At 35.2% G+C, this 16,766-nt stretch overlaps 1 protein-coding gene across 1 annotated transcript in view; it reads right to left on the bottom strand.

The window, feature by feature from the left end:
- Positions 1 to 16,766, bottom strand: part of CFAP47 (cilia and flagella associated protein 47) — a 541,109-nt gene that overhangs the window by 109,318 nt on the left and 415,025 nt on the right. The window contains 2 exon segments of the mRNA XM_049704952.1: positions 2,924 to 3,021; positions 9,729 to 9,869. Of these exon segments, the coding sequence (XP_049560909.1) occupies positions 2,924 to 3,021; positions 9,729 to 9,869 (239 nt within the window).

Genomic DNA, 16,766 nt, shown 5'->3' with positions numbered 1-16,766 from the left:
TATGTTGTAAACCAAACAAACAAACTCATAGAAAAAGAGATCAGATTTGTGTTTACAGGAGTCAGAGGGTGGCGGGAGGGGCAAAAGGATGTAAGTGGTCCAAAGGTACAAAATTCCAGGTATAAGGTAAATAAGCACTAGGGATGTAATGTACTACCTGACAAAGATAATTAACACTACTGTATGTTTTATAGAAAAGTTGTTAAGAAAGTAAATCCTAAGAGTTCTCATCACAATGAAAAAAATTTTCTTCTTTTACTTTTTTTTTTTAAGGAATATGAATATTTATTAAATCTCCAGATTGGCAAGGGTCTCCATGTTTAACAGGAAAAGCCAGGGAAAAAATCACGTAGGAAAAGAGCAATTTGTTTGATTACTTATAAAAGCGAAACCTAAAATTTAAAGGCAAATTCACACAACTAGAAATATAAATGCCCAACAATCGTACAGAAAGAACAATGATCAAGGTCATTAATAAGCAAAGAATTAAAAGCTCATACAGGATTCCACTTTCACACATACTCTGTATGTTTGTTTGCTTTATTTTCAGTTATACAAATCTTCTTTTTCTTTTATTTTGCATCTATCTGAGATGATGGATGTTCACTAAACTTTCATAATGTATGTAAGTCAAACCATTATCCAGTATACCTTAATCTTATACAGTGCTGTATGTCAATTATATCTCAATAAAACTGGAAGAAAAAAGATTCAAAAAGACATCCTAAATACTTTACATAAAAGAGAACGGACTACTATCAGCCAATTGTTTATTATAAATATAACCTGATTTTTGGAACCTGCTGTAAGAAGTAAGCAAATTTATGTACCTCGAGGATGTAAATATTTCTTACAAAAACCCTATTTAAAGAGATTCTAACCATTCATTCATCTCTAGGGAAGGTGTGGAAATTGAGTTGAATGTAACCAAAGCTGAGATACAGATGGAAAATCAGAGAAGACTTAGTGTCTTGAAACCTTCATTGCCACATCTGATGATCTAAGGATTAAGTATAGTATTTCTCAAAAGTTTAGCAAACACAGCAAATGCAGTCAAAAATATTAGGAAACTATATATTGGTGTGGATAGCCATTTTAGTGTACTTCTGAAAGTATTCAGAAAGCATGTTCTTCAAGAAGTGCACAAAGGTTTATTTGATGGGATTATTTAAAACAACCCATACCATCTCCAACGACTAAATCTTCATGTCTGAAAGTTATAGAGCTAACAAGTTTTTACCTTAGGTAATTACTATAAGAAAGGTGGGAAAACTTAGTAATTTGGCAACATCACTGTCATTGGTAGCCTATTTGGGCAAAGTTACTTGAAAATGACTCCCCTTCTCCACCAACTTCTGTTGAAAGTGAACATTTAATTAGTACAGCACATCTGCCTGTATTCGCAAAGAGAGCAATCTAGTGGTGCTAAGTCTTGCTCCTTATTAGTAAGGCAGCCAATGTCTCCCTTTTTGAGGTGCCACCTCATGGTCCCAATTTCTCCTGGACCCGTTTAAAAATTTTTTTTCACCTGTGTCCTGATAAAGAGATAAATATTGTACTCAAGCAAAATTTGCCGCCTCAAAATGTCTCTTTGGCATGTGGATTATTTCAAACTGAAACCAATCAAAGCCCAAAAGACTCAGGAAGGAACTCTGACCTTCCCCCTAACTGCCTAAAAGAATGTAGAGAGAGGACGTATTCCAGGAAGGGAGCTATCACCATAGACTAGCGTGAACTAGGTGTGTAGACAGGAGGAACCTAGCAAAGTCTGTTTGTTAAAATTTCTCTCTGTGCCCCATTGTCTCTGCATGGCCCAGCAAATACTTATTTACTAAACATTTGCTTTTCTATCTTCATGTAAATGTCTTTCCTCCTCTGAGAAGTTCCAAAACACTAACCCTAACATCCTCTTTTGCCTATAGCTAAAGATGTAAGTGGTCTCATAATTAAAGTTATGTCATTTAAAAATAATCTTTAATAAAGATTTTATTCTGCAGTGATAACAGGGTCACGGAAATAGGACATTTTCACTGAGTGAAATGATCCTATCATCATCCCATTAAATAATTTTCTAGGTAGAAGAGAAAGCTTTTGCAAGTGGCACTTGAGTGCATTTCAGTAGTTTAACCATCCATTTTCTATGCCTCAATGGAGATTTACCCAGAGATTAGGTGAGCAAATAATTGATTTACAGACAGAAATAATTTATTTTCTGTTGGAGCAAAAGTTGAAGATTCTAAATAATCATTCTATGAAGAAATTCATCTGCATATTTAAAAATGAAAATAACCATTATTTATCATAAGTTTAAATATTTGATTTAAATAAATGAGTACTAACAATAATTGAAAGTTAAATCAAATTAAAATGCAATTAACAACAATTAATATTGTCCTCATATTTTATTTAAATGAAGACTCAATATTTGACTTTATCAAATAATTCTGGACATGGATTTAGTAATACTTTAATAATTCACATAAGACAATCCTATTCTTTGTCAGTATTATTTAAAACCCCAAATCTATGCCAGTTGCTCGAAATATATTTCAGAGTGAAAGGCCTGCTATAGAAACCAGGAAGAATCAATACTGAAAGAGTCCAGAGAGCACAGTCCTGCTTTTATCAGATGTGTGAGGAAAGCATGTAGGCTAAGGCTAATTTTGCTCTAGTAATTCTTGAGACATGCAGGTAAAATGCTTATCGGGGCAGCCACTATGATACCACTGAACTAAAAGATGTTTTCTATAAGCATTTAAGGTACATTTTACTGGATTTAAAATAAAATTGCTGTAATTTGAATAATTTATCCCAAAATGCTCATTTAATATAGATATTTTTTTAGGAATAGCAATTTAGGTTTACGATAAATGCCCCAACTGTTTGCGAAAAGGAGTCTATGAACAATTAATGGGGTTCTTACCAGAGCAATACATTTCACTTCAATAGTGTTTAAGGGTGGTCCAGGAGCACTATGGATTTCAAGATAATACCAGATTTGTAAACTGCTAACAGCATCATCTGAAAAAAGAAAAAAAACATAGCACATCTTAATTTAGGTTTCAGAAAACCATATTTAACATAAAAATTTGAGAAACATGAATTAGATATCATTTTCAAACTCTTTCTGATGGACTCATTTGTCAAGAGAGCTGTGAGGAAGGTGAAAAGCTGATTTCATCACAGTTTGTGAGCAATAAGAGAAGCCCCAGCCTGCATGGCCATGAGAATGGGCTGTGAAAGCTCCCTGCCTCATGCCTGCCCCATAACTCACTAAGTTCCCCACAAAAATAAGAGTGTTTTACTTTTAAGGATTAATATTTCAAAAGAAATAACTAATCTTTCCCCCTTAATTCCCAAAGTATTCACATATTATACGTAGAAATACCTAACTATGGTATTACAATATACAAGGCTACATTTCTAGTACCATAAAAATTTAGCCTAAGGAAAAAATCAGAAATAGTTTATGAAATTTCCGGTTTTTTGGGAGTGTGAAAGAGGATCCTAGCAATTTAGCCCAAAAAAAGCTGAAATGGGGTATGGACTGTTAAAAAAAAAAAAAGAAGGAGGAGGAAAAAAAGGAGAAGGTGGGGAGGGGGAAAAGAAAAAGAAGAAGAAAGAAAGAACAGGCCCAAGGTGGAGCCACTTGCCTCTGGGACAGTAAACCAAGACTTAACTGCAGTTTCAACCTCTCCCAGGAATGGACTTTTTGCAATTTCCTGGTCAGCTCTAGTGAGGTAAACTTGCCTGAAACAATCCTTTCTTTTGTCCTGCTAATAACCTCCTTGTCCATACCCCACCCCCTCCACCAGCGTTTCTATAAAACCTGGGAGTAGCTTTCTATTTGCTAGATGGGATGCCGCCTGATTAATGAATTGATGAATCAGGCCAATTAGATCTTCATATTTACTCAGCTGAATTTTGTTTTTTAACAGGACTAGGCGGTGAGAAAGTAATGTTTACATCTGGGTTTTCCAACTCTTTTTTTTTTAAAAAAAAAACAGGCCTTTCTGCTGCCGGTGATGTCCAAAATCACACCCTTAAATCCTGAAACCAGAACCCTGGTCAACCATAAAAGCCCTGTGTGGCATCAAACCCACATGTTTTCTATTTGTTCTCATCTGCTCAGCTTCTCACTTTGATATTCTTTATTCTCCAATGTTGAGCTAGATTACAGTTTAAGATGACCTTCAGTTTCAGTTAACTGTTTGCATATCATATCAGTATTGTCAAGTTTTAAAGATTCCAAGAACTGCAATGTTTGATTAACTTACTTAGGTAAATCACTAAGCCTCTCTGGGCCTTAATTTCCTTATCTATGAAATAAGGGGCCCAGACCAGTGCAGTTCTCAGACTCTCTCTTCTGAAAAAGTGTTTTGTTTTGCACTGCATTGCAATGCATTGCATTGTATTATGTTGAATTGTTGAATTACATTGAATATATTGAATTGTATTGCATGGCTCAAATAATTGGCTCAGTAAGTCCAAAATCTGCAGGTTAGTCCAGCAGGTTGGAGACCCAGGGAAGAGTTGGAGTTCAAGTCCAAAGGCAGTCTACGGGTAGAATTCCTTTTTGCTCTGCAGAGGTCAGTCTTTGTTCTATTAAGACCTTCAACTGGTTAGGTAAGACCCACGCACATTATGGAGGGCAAACTTCTTTGAACGTCTAAAGATTTAAATGTAATTCTCATACAAAATCACCTTTACAAAAACATCCAAAATAATGTTTAACCTAATATCTGGGCACCATGACCCACCCAAGGTGACACATAAAATTAACAATCACGGGGACAAGAACACCTCCTATTTGTAATTGCTGTGTCTATCACATAAGGTAGTACTGTGATGAAGCTAATTTAATTCCTACAGAGCTAAAAACATACAACGAATATGAATTTATTGGTGAGAGTGGGATTAGTGATAATTTATTAATGAGATGAACAACAAAAATAATAATTATTAAACTTTGCTTAACTACAAGCTTTAAACATATTAAAACTTTTTTTCTAATTCTAAAATTAGGAGTATTCACTATAGCAATTTAAGAAATTACTGAAAAACTTTAAAAACTAAAAATTATTCACCATCTCATGACCAAGAGTACTTATTTTTTTGTATAAAATTTCAAGAGTAATATATCAATAAAGACATAGATATATAGACATATACATATATAAATACACTGGGATATACACATATATAATTAATAGATCCATATATATGTGTGCATTTGTATATACACATTTCTATCATTCAGAGAATATTCACTATTAAATTTAAGTTCATTACTAGTCATTAGGGAAATGCAAGTTAAAACCACAATGAGATATCACACTTGTTAGAATGGCCATGATCAAAGAGACAAGAGATAACAAACGCTGGCTTGGATGTGGAGAAAAGGGAACCCTTGTGCACTGTTGGTGGGACTGTAAATTCATATGGCCACTACACAAAACAGTCTGGAGGATCCTCATAAAATTAAAAATAGAACTACCATACGATCCAGCAATCTCACTTCTGGGAATATATCCAAAGGAAATGAAAACACTAACTGGAAAAGATATCTGTATCTTCCTGTTCAAAGCAGCATTATTTACAATAGCCAAAACATGGGAACAACCTAAGTGTCATCAACGAATGAATGGATAAAGACGTTATAGTATATTCAATGGAATCTTATTCAGCCATTAAAAAACAAGGAAATCCTACCATGTGTGACAACGTGGATGGACTATGAAGGCATTATGCTAAGTGAAATAAGTCAGATAGAGAAGAAAAAATACTGTATGATCTCATTTATATGTGTAGTCTAAAATAAACAAACAAAACAATAACAAAAAACCCAAACTCATAGAAAAAGAGATCAGACGTGTGGTTACCAGAGGCAGAGGGTAGGTGTAGGGGGAAATGAAGGAAGGCGGTCTAAAGGTATAAACTTGCAGTTATAAGATAAATAAGTACTAGGGATGTAATGTACAGCATGATGACTATAGTTAACACTGCTGTATGATACATAGGAAAGTTAAGAGAGTAAATTCTAAGAGTTCTCTTCATAAGTAGAAAATTGTTTTTTCTTTTTTCTTTCTTTTCTTCTTATTGTATCTATATGAGAAGATGGATGTTAGCGGAACCCATTATGGTAAGCATTTCACAATATGTGTAAATCAAACCATCAAGCCATACACCTTAAACTTATACAGTGATGTATGACAATTATTTTTCAATAAAAATGGAAAAAAATTATGGGCAGGTAATACCTATTCAAAAACATTTTAAATCGAGACTTCCCTGGTGTTGCAGTGGTTTAGAATCCGCCTGCCAATGCAGGGGACACAGGTCGAGCTCTGGCCTGGGAAGATCCTACATGCCGCGGAGCAACTAAGCCCGTGCGCCACAACTACTGAGCCTGTGCTCTAGAGCCCGCGAGCCACAACTACTGAGCCCATGTGCCACAGCTACTGAAGCCTGTGTGCCTAGAGCCCGTGTTCCGCAACAAGAGAAGCCACCACAATGAGAAGCCCGTGCACCGCAACCAAGAGTAGCCCCGCCTCGCCGCAACTAGAGAAAGCCTGCGTGCAGCAACAAAGACCCAACGCAGCCAAGAAAAAAAAAAATTAATCAAATTTAAAAATTAAGTTTCAATTATTCAACATAATAAATCATCTAAAAAATTCTTATATTAAAATATTTGTGCATATCACTGATCATTTTATTTAAAAAAATCTAAGCTGTGTGATGACAGGTTGCAAGATAGATTAAGAGCTAGGAAAAATGTATCTACAGGTATCCGCAGTTCTTCGGACAGGCCTTCCCATATTCCTACTCAAACAGAATTAACCTTTCCATTCCCTGTAATACTTTGGTCTTTTTCTTACTGATTGCTCAGTAGTACATTTCTTTTCAATTAGGGAAATTTCAGTTATGCAAAATGAGTAAGTTCTGTAGATCTAATGTACAGCAAGGTAATTATAGTTAATAGGGTGGTAGTGTATACTTGAAATTTGCTTAGAAGGTAGATCTTGTGTGTGTGTGTGTGTGTGTGTGTGTGTGTGTGTGTGTGTGTGTCTATACAGGCTTATTAATTGTGACACATGTACCACTTTGCTGGGGGATATTAACGATGGGGGAGACAATCCATGTGTTAGGACAGGATGTATATGGGAAAACTCTGAACCTTCCTCTCAGTTTTGCTGTGGACCTAAAACTGCTCTAAAAATTAAATATTTTTAAATATGCCATTGGGATTGTGATAGGTCATTACATTGAATATAGATCACTTTGGATAGCAGGGACATTTTAACAATATTCAGTTAGAAGGTAGATCGTTAAGTGTCTTTACCTTCTTCCATGAAAAAGTGGTAACTATGTGAGATGATAAATATGTTAATTAGGTTGATTGTGGTGATTATTTCACAATGTATACGTATATCTAATCAAGCTGTCCACCTGAAATATGTACAATTTTTTTTTTATTTATTTTATTTTATTTTATTTATTTATTTTTTCCTTTTTTTCTTTTTTTTTTCTTTTTTTTTTTTTGCGCTACGCGGGCCTCTCACCGCTGTGGCCTCTGCCACTGCGGAGCACAGGCTCCGGACGCGCAGGCTCAGCGGCCATGGCTCACGGACCCAGACGCTCCACCGCATGTGGGATCTTCCCGGACCGGGGCACGAACCCGCGTCCCCTGCATCGGCAGGCGGGCTCTCAACCACTGCGCCACCAGGGAAGCCCTGTACAATTTTTAATACTCAGTTGTACTTTAGTAACGCTGGGAGAGAAAGAAATGAAAACAACTAAATAAGAATTTTCTAATCTTCCAAATAGGGAAATATGAAAAATAATGGTAACACCCAGCTTTAATGAGGGTCAGGTTGAAAGAGATAATATTATACATTATAATGGAAATTTGAAGAGCGCTTTAACATGTTTAAAATGTTTAAGAATTGCTTATCCCCTTTGAGCCAATGATTTCATTCTAAGAAATTTGTTGGAATAAAATAATCGATGATATGCACAAACATTTTAATATAAGAATGTTTCTTATATGATTTATTATGTTGAATAATTGAAACTTAATTTTAAAAAATTTTAACAGCCCACACAGTCACAAGTAGATATAATTCCTAACATGACTCCCCCAACCTCCCCTGCAAAGAACACTTTAATCAGTAGTCTTTGAGAAGCACTCTCCCCTGCCTCTCGTGCCTTCCCCTTGTGTGCCCCTTAGATAAGATCCCCAAGATACAAACAAGATACAAAGAAAACTTGTTATTTTTTGGAATCAATTCTCACTTCCTGTCTTCTCTCTCAAGAGAGTCATCTAATGCTAGTCTCTGAAATGTTTTCCACCTTTCATGGTATTTCTCTCTCCCCATCACCACCCTAAAAGACATTCTCCTCTTCACTTCAAACCCAGTTAGCTGTTGCAGTGGCCTAGCTTTTGCCCCAACTGCTCTTCCCTTCCCAAACTATTTTGAATAGTGCCTAAATATCACTCTTAATTCACGTATTCTGTGATGGTACATTTTATGTGTCAACTTGGCTGGACTATGGGGTCCAGTTGTTTGATTACACACCAATCTAAATGTTGCTGGGAAGGTATTTTTTTTTAAAAAATATGTGAATACTTTAATTGGTAGACTTTGAGTAAAGCAGAATATTCTGCTTAATGTGAATGGGCCAACTCCAGTCAGTTGGAGGCCCTAAGAGCAAAGACTGAAGTGACCTGAAGGAGAAGCAATTCTTAGCCAAGCCTAAAACATGGAAACCCTGCTTGAGCTTGTAGCCTGCCCAGTCTGCCCTGGGGAATCTGGACCCATGACTGCAACAGCAACTCTTACCTAATTGTCTACCCTGCTCGCTTGCCCTACAGATTTTGGACTTGCCAGTCTCCATAGTTATGTTAGCCAATTCCTTAAAATGTCTCTCTACAGATATAGGTTATTGTATTATATTGTACTATATTGTATTGTATTGCATTATATTGTGTTGTATTACATTATGTTATATTATATTATATTATATTATATTATAGTGGTATCTGTTTCTCTGAAGAATCCTGATTAAACAGAAATTCATGCAATAAAGATTTCTTCTTTGGTACACCTCTGTTTCTAGAACTTTGCCCCTGTTGACCCACTCTTCTCTATTGCCCTCTTCCATCCCTGCTACTCACCCGTAAGAGAACTCATTTACCCACTCTCTAAGAAATCTGCCCTATCTATTCCAACTCTCCATACTCTCATTTTCCTTTGAATTTCTACTGAAACGATATGATGTTTAACAACATTCAAATAAAACTTTATAATAAGGGAAAGGGAAATAATAGTATTTGCTTTCTTTTGCATATGAGAGAGACTGCTATCATCTCCTATATTTAGAAAAGGAGAACACATTACATTGCTAAAATAATATACTTATTAACATTTTATTAGAAATTGACTGAAATTTTTTGTTTAGTAACAGAAATATTTGTAAAGTTTTTCACTTATGAAAGACTAGGCAGCCTTCAAGCTGAAGTATTATAATCTACTAATTTTAATAGCAGTACAAATCCAGAAAGTAAACTACATCAAGTTAATCCTGAAATAATACAATTCTTACAGATGATATATGAAATACACATTTGTATACGTATTATGAAAGTAAAGTATCTATTGATTTATAAGTAAATGATGAGGGTTTATAAAAATTGATCATGAAACTCTCCATAATAATAAATTTACCTGGTTTTTCCTCATCAAACTTGTCAGATGGTTCCGATAATGACTTCTCAAAGGAGGGTATTAGATCTCTATCTTTATCTTCATTTGAGTCTTCCTGAGAATCACCATTTTTACTGCTTTTAACGGAAAACGAAATTGTACCTACAACACATAGGTGCAAGATGTCAGATTAACCAGTGTTTCGTTTTCTAAACTAACAATTAAACAGAACAACTTAATGGAAAGTTCAAGGAAATATTTTTAAATGTCCATTAAAATGGTAATTTTTAAACTGCTTTCTCATAGTAATTAAGAAAATACAGCAAATAATAGAACTGTAACAGCTTTCAGAAAACGTACTGGTCTTGGGTGAGTATTCTTACATATTTTCTTCTTAAGTCATTTTTAACACTCTTTTATTACTTCATTAAAATACTTTGTTTAATACAATATTCTAAGCATGAACTTTCCTTTAAACATTTAATATGTAAAATGCTAAATTTTGTTACAAAAAACTGTTAGTGTCAAAAATTGGCACTCTTTATCTGGAATTTTTGTTATACTAAAATTGACTTATAAAAGATTGGTATTAACTCTTAAATTGAAGCTAACATACATATGGAAATAATTCAGAAATTGGCCCTGATATCTCAATAACAGCTTGCTATATTCACAGTCTTACTATCCATGTTTAGAGGATGGTTCAAATCTTCTTTCCCCTTCAATTTCCAATACTTCCTTCTCCCTCCTCATTCCTAGCTGATTATCTTGTTTCTATTTCACTAAGAAACTGGACCCTTCCAAGAAAGAATTCCTTCACAGTCCCACCACCACACTGAACAATCCTTCCACAATGGTGACCTCATCCTCTGGCTTTCCTCTTGTAAGAATGATTGATACACTTTTACCTGGGACCAGCCCTTGGACCTGTGCACTAGATCCCATCTACTCTAGTCTACCCAAGGATCTGTCTACTGTAACATTCCCCACTCCCTTCTGCATCTTCAATTCTCCCTCTGAAACATGCTGTAATAACACCCAACTTCCAAAAAGCCTTCTCTCTATCGAATGTGTATGTGTAAATCTATGTATTTTTATATGTTTTTGTGTACACACACACACACACACACACACACACGCACACACTGCGTAATACCATGTTAGGCTTAGTACTAACATCAGGATGAAATACCCAACATAAATCACAAAAATGATTCAAGGCATAAAATAAATACATTAAAAAAAACTCAAAGTGATATCTTGGCACTGATCTAAGCAGGTTTAATCAATGACTTTCAAATTGTCAAAGAATAAAATATTGTCATGATATTTAAATTTTTAGAGATAATTAAAGATAAAGACAAATAGGAGATAAAGTTACAGTTCAGTTTTTTTTCGTTTTTAAAGATTTTTTTGATGTGGACCGTTTTTAAAGTCTTTATTGAATTTGTTACAATATTGCTTCTGTTTTATGTTTCGGTTTTTTGGCCACGAGGCATGTGGGATTTTAGCTTCCCGACCAGGAATTGAACCCTCACCCCCTGCATTGGAAGGCAAGGTCTTAACCACTGGACTGCCAGAGAAGTCCCACAGTTCAATGTTTAAAGCTAAAATAACACATACCAAAATTTAATAGAGATAACACATAGGAATATAGATTCAAAAATCTTATCCCCCCCAAAAGAGCCCAGGAATTAAAAGAAAAAAATGTATTGCTCTTTCAAATTGATAACTTTTAACACTTTTGATAACATTAATTTTTGATGAGAGTGCTCAGTAACAACCCCCATCTCAGATACTGCTGGTAAGAGTAAAAATTGGTACTACATATTTTGGGGGGTAATTTTTCAACATCCACCAAGTTGTTGCACATCTCCTTTGACATGTCAGTTCTGTTTTTTTATGCTATAAATACCTTATATCTTAAATCTTACCCCATAGGTAAACTAGCAGAGTTATTTACAAAGATGCTGTTGCAATATTATCAGTAATTACAAAATAAAAAAAAAAGAGGAACTTGATTTCCACCTATGCATGACTAGTTACATGAATTCAGATAAACATTTATTTGGATTATTGTTCATCTAGTCAAAAGAAAAACCTATGAAAACCGCACTGAAAATACATCCATGATAATTTGAGTGAAAGCAGCCACTTACAGAGTTTTATGTCTCATATGGCCCATTGTGTGTGTGGGGGACTGTGTGTGTGTGTGTTTAAAAGATATATACAAATATGAGTTGGCATTTGGACAGAAATTTCTTTTCTCACAGTTCTGGAGGCTAGATGTTTGAAATCCAGGTGCCAGCAGAGTTGGTTCCTTCTGGAAATTCTGAGGGAGATCTGTTCCATGCCCCTCTCCTAGTTTCTGCTGTTTGCCAGCAATCCTTGGCATTCCTTGGCTTGTAGACGTATCACTCCAGTCTCTTCCTTCACCTTTGCATGGTGTTTTCTCCCATATCTATCCATGTCTATTTTCCTCTTCTTATAAGGACAACAGTCATATTGGTTCAGGGCCCACCCTAATTCAGCATGACCTCATCTTAATTTGATTATATCTGCAAAGACCCTATTCTAAATAGGATCACTTTAACAGATATCAGTGGTTAAGACACTAGGTCCCTGGGCAGGCAGAACTGCTCCCAGACTGCAGCTGTGAGGGGCTGGAGCCGGATTATAGGAATGCTTCCAGATGTACAGACAGAACATAGTCAGTGGGCCTACCTCTGGGGCATGGACAAGCTTGTCTCACGGTAGGAGTGTTCCCAGACCATGGCTGAGAGTAGCTGGAGCTACATTACAGGGTCATTTCAGGATCTGCAGTTGGAACAAAGTTGGAGGGCCTGTCACAGGGGTGCAGACAGGTGTGTCTTCCACCTGGTCCCCAAATGGGTAGAAATCATGGCTAGGAGGGGCTGAAGCTGGGTCATGGGCCACTTCAGGGTCCACACATGGGACTGAATTCTGTGGGCCTGTTATACAGGGCATGGGCAGGCATGACTCCTGACAGGTTCCTTGGCAGATAGTGCTGATGGCAGGACCAAAGTCAAATGGGACTGTAACAGTCCACGGGGCTGTTTCCTGGTTGTAGCCAGCACCACAGTTGGCAAGTCCGTCATCTGAGCATGAGCCTGCCTTTTCAAAATGGCCCTCCTCGGTTTTGGACTCCACCAAGGTTTCATGGACTCCTACCTGGATCGCAAAGCTCCCACAATGGCACTTTTGTCCTTGGATGGCTTCCAAATGACTGTGCTGAAGAGGGATACAATTGGTGGATCTTCTACTCTGCCATCTTGCTGATGTCACTACTATCTTATCATTTTCAATTCCTTTATTTTGAAATATGACAGTCACTTAAGTTATAGGTTAAATTTCAGGTCCTACTATAAACATGGCTTTCTTAGTTTACATAGGAGCTTGGTATATGCTCACAAACACATTGTGGAAAGACAGGGTATCTAGTGGAAAGAACACAGGCTTCTGACAGAATGAGGATTCAAATTCTTGTTCTCCTACGGCTAACTTAGCCTTGAACATGTTACTTATCTCATTTTTAAAATGGTGCTAGTAGTTTTGAGGATTAAATGACTGTAGTTCATGCTTATGTACGACTTACTGTATGTCAGGCATTGTTCTAGGGATTTACAAAAATTGACAAATTTTTCCAAAACATACCTATGAAATTAGTCCTATTATTATCCTCATTCTAAAGAAACGCAACTGTGACACAAGAAAGTTCAGTAGCTTGCTCAAGGTCAATCAGCTTGTAATAATACAGCTGGAATTTGAACATGAGCATTGTGATTTAAAGTCCATACTCTTTGTTGAATTAATATATTTTATTTTTCAAACAGTTTTAGGTTTACAAAAAAATGAGTGTAAAGTACAGAGAGTTCCCATATACCTCCTTTAGTTTCCCCTATTATAAGCATCCTGCATTAAGTGGTACATTACTTATAAGTGATGAGTCAATAACAATACATCATTATTAACTTAAGTCCATAGCTTACATTCTGGTTCACTCTTTGTGTTATGCATCCTATGGCTTTGACAAATGTAAAACTTCATCTATCTACCATTACGGTATCATGGAGAATAGTTTCATATCCCCCAAAATCCCCTGTACCCCACTCATTCATCCCTCCCTCCCAACCTCCCCAAAGGACTGGCAACCACTGATCTTTTTCAGAATGTTGTATAGATGGCCTTTTTGGATTGGCTTCTTTCACTAAGCAACATGCATTTAAGCTTCCTCCTGTCTTTTTGTCATTTATTTTTATCACTGAAAAATATCCAATTGTATGGATATACCACTATTTATCCATTCACCTACTGTAGGACATCATGGTTGCCTCCACATTTTGGCAATCATGAATAAAACTGTTATAAACATTCATGTGTAGATTTCTGTGTGGACATAAATTTTCAACTCATATGGGTAAATACCAAATGGGCTTGTGATTTCTGGATCATGTTATGAATATGTTTAGCTTTGTAACATACTGCCAAAATGTCTTCTAAAGCACCTGTACCATTGTACCATTTTGTATTCTCACCATTAATGAATGAGAGTTCCAATTTTTCTACATCTTTGTCAGCATTTGGTATTGTCAGGGCTTCTGAATTTAGCCATCTTAATACGTATGTAGTGTTATCTCATTGTTGTTTTAATTTGCAGTTCCCTAAAGATATATGATGTTGAACATCTTTTTGTATGCTTATTTGCTATCAGAATATTTTTTTTGGTGAGGTATCTCTCCAGATCTTTTGCCAATTTTTAAAGTTGAGTTATTTTACTGTTGTTGATCTTTCGTACTTTAAAATATATTTTGGATACCATTCATTTATTAGATATCCAAAAAGTTTACAAGAGACAAATAAGGATACTATATATTAATAAAAGATTCAATTAACTAAAAAATCAAAAAACAAACAAACAAACCTGAGCTTATATATAGATACAGAGAACAGACTGGTGGTTGCCAGAGGCAGGGGGTGGGGGTGGGATAAGTGAAATGGGTGAAGGGGGTCAAAAGGTACAAACTTCCAGTTAAAAAATAGGTCATGGGGATGTAATGTACAGTATGATGATTACAGTTAATAACACTGTATTGCATACTTGAAAGTTCCTAAGAGAATAGATCTTAAAAGTTCTCATTACAAGAAAAAAAATGTAATTATGTGTAGTGATGAATGTTAACTAGACTTATCATGGTGATTTTACAATATAAACAATTATCAAATCAAAAAAAAGATTCAATTCAGCAAGAATATATAAAAATTATACACCTATACACACCTAAAAACAGAGGCCCAAAATATATGAAGCAAAAAACGACAAAACTGGAAGGAGAAATAGACAATCCTACAATAATAGCTGGAGACCTCAATACCCCACTTTCATTAATGGACAGAACAACCAGACAGAAGACAAATATGGAAATAGAGGAGGTGAACAATACTGTAACATGACTAGACCTAACTGACTTACAAAGAACATTCCACAAAACAACAGCAGAGTACACGTTCTTCTCAAATGACCAGAGAACAATGTCTAGGAGAGATCGCATGTGAGGCCACAAAGCAAATCTTAATAAATTTTAAAATACTGAAATTGTACAAAGCATTTTTTTCTCATTACAATGGAAAGAAATTATAAATCAATAACAGAAGAATGAAATTTATGAATTTGGAAATTAAACAACATACTCTTAAACAACCAATATTTCAAAGAAGAAATCACAATGAAAATTAGAAAATATCTTGAGACAACTGAAAATGAAAACACAGTATACAAAATTTAAGGGATGCAGTAAGAGCAGTGCTAAGAGGGCAATTTATAGCAATGAATGAATTTGTTAAAAGAAAAGAACAACCTCAAATCAACAACCTAAATGTACACTATACGAACTAGTAGAGTTCATAGAAGAGCAAATTAAACCCAAAACTAGCAGAAGGAAAGAAATAATAAAGATTAGCATGGAGGTAAATGATATAGAGAATAGAAAAACAATAGAGAAAACCAAAAAACCCAAAAGTTGGATCTTTAAAAAGATCAACATAAGTGGTAGACCATTAGCTAGAGTGACTAGGAAAAAAGGAGAGGAGACTCAAATTAAAGTAAGACATTATTATTGTTTTTACCAAAATAAAAAGCAGTATATATATGTAAAGAGAATATTAGAAACAATTATGTGCCAAAAATTGGATAACTTAGACGAAATGGACAATTTCCTAAACACACACTATACTAAAACTGACTCACGAATAATAGAAAACTTCAATAGACATAAAATTAGTAAGATGATTAAATCAGTAATCAAAACCCTCCCTACAAAGAAAAGCCCAGCACGAGATGGCTTCACTGTTTAATTCTACCAAATATTTAAAGAAGAATTTATAAGATTTTTTCTCAAACACTTGCAAATTATTGAAGAGGAGGGAAAACTTCCTAACTCATTCTAGGAAGCCAGCATTGCCATGATACAAAAGCCAGACAAAGACAGTGTAAGAAAACTAAAATCCAATATCCCTGGTGAACACTGATGCAAAATTTTTCAATAAAATACTAGAAAATTGGATTCAGCAGCATATCAAAAGCATTACATACCAAAATCAAATGAGACTCATTTCACGAATGAATGAATGAATGAATGAAGGGTAAATTTCTGTACACTAGCAATGAACAATTAGAAAACTAAGGAAACAATTCAGTTAAATAAAACCATTATTTGGATAACCTTATATGTGTTAATACGTGTGCACTGAATAATAAGGAAACCTAATCAATATTTCAAATACTATGAAATATTCTCAAGAATTAAAAGTACACTTTCTCCATTCTTTCTCATTTCAGTTCATTTATATACCCCGCATATTTTTCTTCCTCCAACACACCCATTTAAACATTTTTGCATTTTTATTATCCCATAGCAAATAGAAATTGGACAATCACTTGTAAAACAACCCAAAAGCCCTATATAAGACCATATATTGTTTTATTTCCCCTTCATTAGGGGACCAAAAGGCAAGGTGGAAAAACAAAATTATGTACTGATA

This window comes from Orcinus orca, chromosome X (assembly GCF_937001465.1).
Source record: "Orcinus orca chromosome X, mOrcOrc1.1, whole genome shotgun sequence".
Taxonomy (NCBI): Eukaryota; Metazoa; Chordata; class Mammalia; order Artiodactyla; family Delphinidae; genus Orcinus; species Orcinus orca.
Note: the sequence above shows the minus strand (reverse complement) of the source record. Positions and strands in the feature narration are given on the sequence as shown.